At 35.3% G+C, this 7,222-nt stretch overlaps 1 protein-coding gene across 1 annotated transcript in view; it reads left to right on the top strand.

Annotated features, from left to right (window-relative positions):
• LOC113802277 (prominin-1) overlaps positions 1-7,222 on the top strand; it is a 34,175-nt gene extending 26,953 nt beyond the window's left edge. The window contains exons 23-24 of the mRNA XM_070127603.1: positions 2,997-3,047; positions 3,764-7,222. Of these exons, the coding sequence (XP_069983704.1) occupies positions 2,997-3,047; positions 3,764-3,773 (61 nt within the window). The 3' untranslated portion in view covers positions 3,774-7,222. The remainder of the gene's footprint in view (positions 1-2,996; positions 3,048-3,763) is intronic.

Genomic DNA, 7,222 nt, shown 5'->3' with positions numbered 1-7,222 from the left:
CCCCCCCATCCAACTCCTCTCAATATTGTGTGTTTGTAAATCTGTTTCCTTTACATATGACATTTAAGGCTATGATGCCGAGTGTATCCCCAGCTTATAACTATAACCAGTGTTCCATTGTTCTGAGGCATGAAAGAGGCAATTCCATGAAGGTTTGTTTAGGCAAGATCCTTGTTTGATGTGGGTATATAGAACCACATGGTGAGATTCATGGTCGGCAAATACCTAATGCAAGAAAAGTATATATACTCTTTTCAAACTATGAGGAAATATTTTATCCTTTTTCCTGTGGTGCAGTTTGATAAAAATCTTTAGAGATAAAGGAACAGAGTTTCTAATGTATATAAATGTATGTAGTATCTATTTCCAGTCTTCCTTTTGATAAAAAAAAGATAGACATATGAAAATTGGAATATTGAGATTGACTTTCTAAACAGTTTTTATTGGAAGAAGAAATGGTAAAGCATACAGACTGTCTCATTTTCAAGCCACTGTCTCTGCCTTCTTATTGAAGCACTTTGCACATTGCTTTGTGTCTTGTTATTTGGCTTCAGCATATGACAATGATCTGCTTCAGCTCTCTCATTAAATTATCTTGATTATGAGACACCAATTGACTACTGGTTCAGGTGAATGTAACTGAAATCCGCTTCAAAGCAAAGCCTTTAGCTCTTTCTTTTGCAGTGAATCTCTCCAGGTTGGTAATATATACTTTTCGACATCTTGATTCAAATTTTGAGAGGAAGCAAATTTTTTTTATCTAAAGGATGATTATGAGATACTGTATAGCATCTGCATTGTATATACTGTATATTGGACTGAATGTAAACTTTTATGGCTGTAACTTTCATATATTTATTTACATTTTTAGGCAATGTCTAATATAATGATATATAAGTTTGATTTGCAGGCTTATGACAGTTATGACATAATATTATTTGTATAACATGTTGTTTGTATTTCCAGCAATGAAAATGGCTTTTGTAGTGTGTTCATTATACATTTTACATTTACATTAAATTACTGTGGAAGAATTTTCCCATTGCTGATTAATTTCCAAGCAACATCTTATACACAGACAAGTACAAAATGACATGACCTGTTGACAAGTTATTAATCATTTTACTTCTTGTTTGAATGAGGATTAACATTATAAACTAAAAGGGTATTAATATCTTTGTAACTTTTATGTATAATACTATCCACAATTCTTCATGATGAAAGAACTAATATATATATTTTTTATTACTTACATATCTTTTAATCTGTATGAACTATTTTTGTTATTTTCAAATTGTAGATTAGTTAACTAATACTCACTGTGGATTGGATATTGATTGACAAAGAGTTATGTAGATCTTCTTAGTGCTGCTAAGGGAAGATGACCTAAAAAGTGATATTTTTCACAGGAATCAGCTTTTGCAAGTGACGTCAATATATGATTTGCATTTTAGAAAGAAGAGGGAACTGAATTTATGGGGACACTTTTCATTGTGTTTGGAAATATTGGCATGTAATGTGTGTCTGTGGTTGTGACCTTGGCTCTCTTTTCTTATTGCATTTCAGTTCCATAACTTGATTCTAGATGATTACAGTAGTGTAGAGTTAGTGAAAAGAATGTATATCTTTTCATTTCAATATTTAAAGACTTCATCGATCATACAGTGGAGAAGATCTATCCTACAATTTTGTAGCATTAGAAAGTGAGCATTAAGATATGTGGTGCGTGAGATGAAGTACATCAGGACGTGAAGACAGGTGTAAATAGACATATCCAGGGGGAATTGTGGCCTGTTAGGAATAAAAGGCACAATTATGAATACAAAAGTCACAGTAACAAAGAATAGAATAAGTATCTTGTGGCATAGAGATGTGCTTGGAACAGAGAGAATGGGAGATCAAGAGGAGACATGAGTCTGGCAAGGTTTTATCTTAGAGAAATGTCTTTTCTTTAATCAGCTATGGAGGACTTTTGCAGTGAGTAGATTAATGGATGGCAGTTGAAATATGTTTATGGTGATATATAGTTTTCAGGTTGTGAATTTCTTTTTGGAAGTACTGAGTATATGAGTGCCTAAAGGAAGAGTGATTAAACATAGTGATATATGATAAAGTGAATATAATGCTTAATGCATCTAAGGATATTAAAGTGTAGCTGATTCTTGTGAAATCTATCAACCAGTAGTGGATGTAAGGGTGAAGGTTTCATAATGTTGGGTTGCTTCTTGGCTGGCACATTCTTGAGGTGGGCTGGATGTGTTGGATATTGCAGACCGCAGTATTATGGGGGACCCCCCCCTGGGACAGGGCCAGCCGCCGGGGGGATGCAAGTTCACCCGCCCCCCCCTGGCAACCCCCCGGCTGGGCCTCAGGGCCCCACAAACTTCCTGCACGGCCCGACCCCCTGGAATCCGAATCAGCGCACCATCAATCTTGGCGGCTGGAAGATATCGCCAGCCTACTCTCGGGACGAATATGATGCGTAGTGGCCAAGCGTTCGGCCGGCCATCTGCACTCTGCTGTACGACACTCTTTCTCCTTGTCCTCTGATCTCAACATTTACTGTAACTTTATCTTTTGTACATGGCTGCCATGTAGACTCTTTGTAACTGTACTTAACAGAGGTGTATGCAAGTAATTAATATGAGTCTAACATCCTATAGAAGCTTTGTTTTCTTCCTCAATAACAGTTGTACAAGCATTCTGTCCCTGGAAGCTGCTTAAAAGATGTATAGCTTGCTTTTGGTTTCCGTATATTTATTTATGTATTTATTATTTATTGCATGTCTTTGATTACTTAAATGCTTAATTAGTGTTGTAGACTAATAGGCCCCAGATAGTGTTAGTTTGCATCAAACTCTAGTCAAGTGGGAAGCCAACCCTGTGCGACTCCTTTCTCCTTGTGACGGATCACTCAGTCCATCATCTGAGTCCTTTTCCATCTCTCTCAAATGACACCACCACTGACTCCTGACTTATCTAATTGACCACTACAGAGCAAGACCGACTGCACTAACCTACCGCTCGAACCGACTAGACCTGGACAGGTAAACTAACAGAATTTGTATGAAAATACCCTTTGGCATATGCTGTTTGTTTTGTTAGTTGGCTGTGAGCAGGTCAAACTCACTAGATATATTAGTTGGATATTCTTTTTTTTTTCTTTTTTTTTTCTACCCCTTAATCAATAGAAAGTCAGCCCTTTTATTATCTGGTATTACCAAGATCTGCTTGCAGCTTGCAACACTGTAATGGAACAGTACATTGTTGAATTGTTGTCATGATCCAAGGTTCTGTTTTGGAATTTCATGCTTTCTCTCTCTCTTTCTCTAATTCTCCCTTCCTGCCTTTTGGTGTATTGTCATTTTCATCAGAAGTGCTATTACTTGGCATTTGTTTTTTCTTTGTCTTTTTTTTTTGTCGTCTTTGTTTTCCGACATGAGATAAAGCCTTGGATCATGTATTGATTATATTGTGCATTACTTTTTTATGCTCATTTTATTGTTTATAGAAATAAGAAGACATAGATGATCATTGATGGTGGCACTGCATCTGATTTTTTTTCTAATTTTACATATATATATGTATTTTATTATTTTGAACACACTCACTTTTGTGAATTTTAAAGCATCAGTGTACACCTGGTAGTGACACTATATTTTCAGAAAAAAAGAAATATACGTTTATAATTATTTGCAACTAATTACTATTTTTACCTTCACTTTATATTTTTTAAAATTTGTATTCTATTTTTGTTTTCCAGTGATGCATAGAAGTTACCTGAAAAGTAAAAATCCCGAGGCTGGTGATGTACCAAAGTATGTTAAGCGGAAGGAGACTAAACATTACATCCCCTAGAAAAAAAAAGTTAATGAAGTAAGAAAAAAAAAATGTAATTAAAGGAAGAAGTCACAGGAACGATTGATTTATGTCCTCCTCTGTCCCCTCCCCCCCCTACATCAAGCAGAATTTTCCTTGCCCCACTTTTTGAACCTCCTCTTCCCCTTTACCTTTTTTTTTTATTTTTTTTTATTTCTTTTTTAAATATTATTGTTATCCCCCCCCCCCCTCCCCATGAAATTGATAGGTGTTCCGGAATTTAAGCCGTCACACTTACAGTTCTTCTTTTCTGAGGGATGGTCTTGGAACATTCCATACTGACAAATTACAAAGTATTCTTTGCCCTATTTTTTTTTCTGTTTCTCTTTCTTTTTGGTGTGTTTGTGTGTAGATTTTTTGTCATTGTTATTTCGTCGACTAGAAGAATGGAGCGAAGCAGAGTTACAAAGACCTATTTATTGCAACATGATATCTCCATGAAGGTGATGTTGTTTGTTGTCTACATTTATAGATGTAATAAAAGTAGCAGGACTTATATTCAAAGAGAATTTCATACCCGTTAATCATCTGTGAATGACTGTATTCAAACTGCCAATTTGTGTCTCCCTGTTAAGTGTATGTAGATTTTCAAGCTTAAAACTGTAGTTGCACATAGTGAGAAAAAGAAAAAAAATTGCTTAAAGGAAGACTAGTGCTAAATAGTATTTAGAGTTATGATGAGGTTGGTGGATCTGTGACCGCAGTGATAGGATGATGCCCTCATGCGATAGGCCCTTCCCACAAGTATTCAGATATTAGACTCTTTTGTGACTCCCGCTGTGTTGTTATGAATGAAGTAACTGCTTTGATTCCACAAGGTTAACACTGGAAGAAGAAGCTGCTGCTGTTGCTGCTTGGTACTTTGGTAGGTCAGTTCCTGCCTATACATTGATGTGGCAAGCAGCCTTTTCCCCTTTGTTTCTCTCTGTATAAAGACAGTACCTCGTTTTTGTTCTTGAGTTGGAGTGCTCACTGGGCATGTGCGTGCAAGGAAAAATCAGGACTATATTCTGAAGACTCCGCATTTGAGACAAGCGTGAACGTACAGCTCAGCATACCAAGAAAACAAAGAGAAAAGGAAAAAGGAAGAAAAAGGTTTTGTTTTTTATTGGAATCCACCCATTGTCAGATGATCTAAATTGTTGAGAACATCTGTGTATGCATTCATGGCATTGATTCTCACAAGTTCGGTTTGTCTTCTGATAGTGTTAAAGTTTTGAGTCTTTTTTGTTTTTGTTTTTCATTATTGTCTAGTTTTCTAATCAAGTTAATGTTATTAATGATTATCTTTAGACAATTTTGTAAAAGGACTCCATTTTACAAGATTTTGAAAAATCTGCTCGTTCAAATGTTCTGGGTGGAGATTGTGGCGAGACTAGTGATATTACGCTTTTTATTTAACATGTTGTGAAGGCTCATTTCCCTTTGTTATGAGGTAGAAAGGGGAGCCGTATTATCTTATGTCTTGTGTGATTGTATATCATTACTCTCCTCACAATTGCTTTTAGTGATTGTATCCAGAAATATAATTACTGTAATAATCCTAGGTATCATGATCATAAGTGTCAAATGCTACTGTTTATGGAAGGCACATCCTTAACTTAGTTTAGTAAGTGATATTTGATACTCATTGTATGTTAGGCACAGATTAAACCCTCCAGCTAGTTATTTCCAGCAGAAGTAAAACAGAATAAACCTTGTTATTCCCAGAGTCATTGCTTGAATATTGCTGAAAAGTGTGCATGCAAAAAAGAGGTCCTTTTGCATCTCACCCCCATAAAGTCAATTGGATTACTGCAACATTTATTTTTTAAGTGGGATAAATGTTATGGGATTAACATGGTTTGAATAATCCCTTTAGCCTATTATAAATGTGAATTGAAACTTAACAAGTATATTTAAATAAAAACAGAAAAAAAATTCTAAGTCAGCAGTAATAGCTTAGACTTCGAGGACCTTTCTACCATCTTACAAAACATATCCTCTCATTGTGTGCAGAGATTGTATCTTGCAGAACAGTATAAAGTTGTCCATATTGTGTTGTTTCCAACCATCTCCACATGAATGAACTGGCCGCGACTAAGAGTGATATTGTGTGTGTATATTGTGCTAAACACTGCAGACGAGGAGCTCACAAGTGGGCTGTTGTTTTTTTATATCAGCAGATGATATGTGGATTTTGTAACTTCTTGGTGATTATTTTTCCCAGATTTTTTGATAATCACACTGAGTCTCAGTCTGTGTTCGCTTTTAAGGTTTGTTTGTTTGTTCGTTTTTTCTTCTCAGAAAAAAGTTGATGTACATAAAGTAGTGGAAACAAAGAATGGTTTAACTGATTTATCTTGCCTGTTTAACTGTTGATAGTATGATCGTGTCACTTTTATTTAATGATCATGAATGGATAGTTAAGGCTATAGAACTGGGAGTTTATCTATGAATACGAACCCCTGCACTTGTCTGAGCTTAACCTTTGATGTCAGTTTGCCTCTGTTCTTATTGTTCAAGGAATCATTTCCTTTTTTTTGTGTTCTATTACTCAGAATGTAAGATACGGATAGTATTGCAGTGTACTATATTTAGTTAACTTTTTTGTAATATATACAAGGAAATTGAATATTGTGACGGATATTCTTCTCAGTTTTATTTCATGAAGGACTAGAAGTAACATTATTTTATTATGTTTTGGTAAAGTGTTTTACCTGTTCTACAACTGCTTGGAAGAGCAATGGAGTTATTTTCCCATGACGGGTCAAGTGAACTCCAAGGTCACTCAATTATCTGAGACGCTGTTTTGACTCTGGAAGTTTTTGGTATATGCTGCTGCTCACAGCTGCTCTTGATGGATGTTAACTATGTGATCATATAGTTCTTTTAATGCCATACATTGTATTTGCTCATTAAGTTTAACATTATTTATGTAGATATCAAACTTTTGATATTGTTCAGTCATATGTTTCCTTTTTTTAAGAAGAAATTCACGATCATAGAGGTGCAGACACCAGCCTCCCACATTTGCCACTCTGAATGTTACACAAAAATTGCATATATCTTGAGTGATGAGAAAAGAATAAGTCTCCTTGAAATTATTAGCAATAGATCAAGTGATCATTTGTATCATTTTAGCAGTAAAATGTAGTTTCATGCCAAAATGTTTTACAATATCTACTGCAACAGCAGAATGTTGTTAAATCATGATATGAATGTGTATATATACAGACTGAATGTAAGAATGAGTGATGGTCTCATGTACTTTAACATGTACCTATGTCCCGTGTGATTTTTATATTATTCTGCAGTTTTCCTGTGTCAGGTCTCAATAATACATGAACCTTTTTATAGAAAA

This window comes from Penaeus vannamei, chromosome 12 (genome assembly GCF_042767895.1).
Source record: "Penaeus vannamei isolate JL-2024 chromosome 12, ASM4276789v1, whole genome shotgun sequence".
Lineage (NCBI taxonomy): Eukaryota > Metazoa > Arthropoda > Malacostraca > Decapoda > Penaeidae > Penaeus > Penaeus vannamei.
The sequence above is the reverse complement of the archived record's forward strand: the minus strand, read 5'-3'. Positions and strand labels throughout refer to the sequence as shown.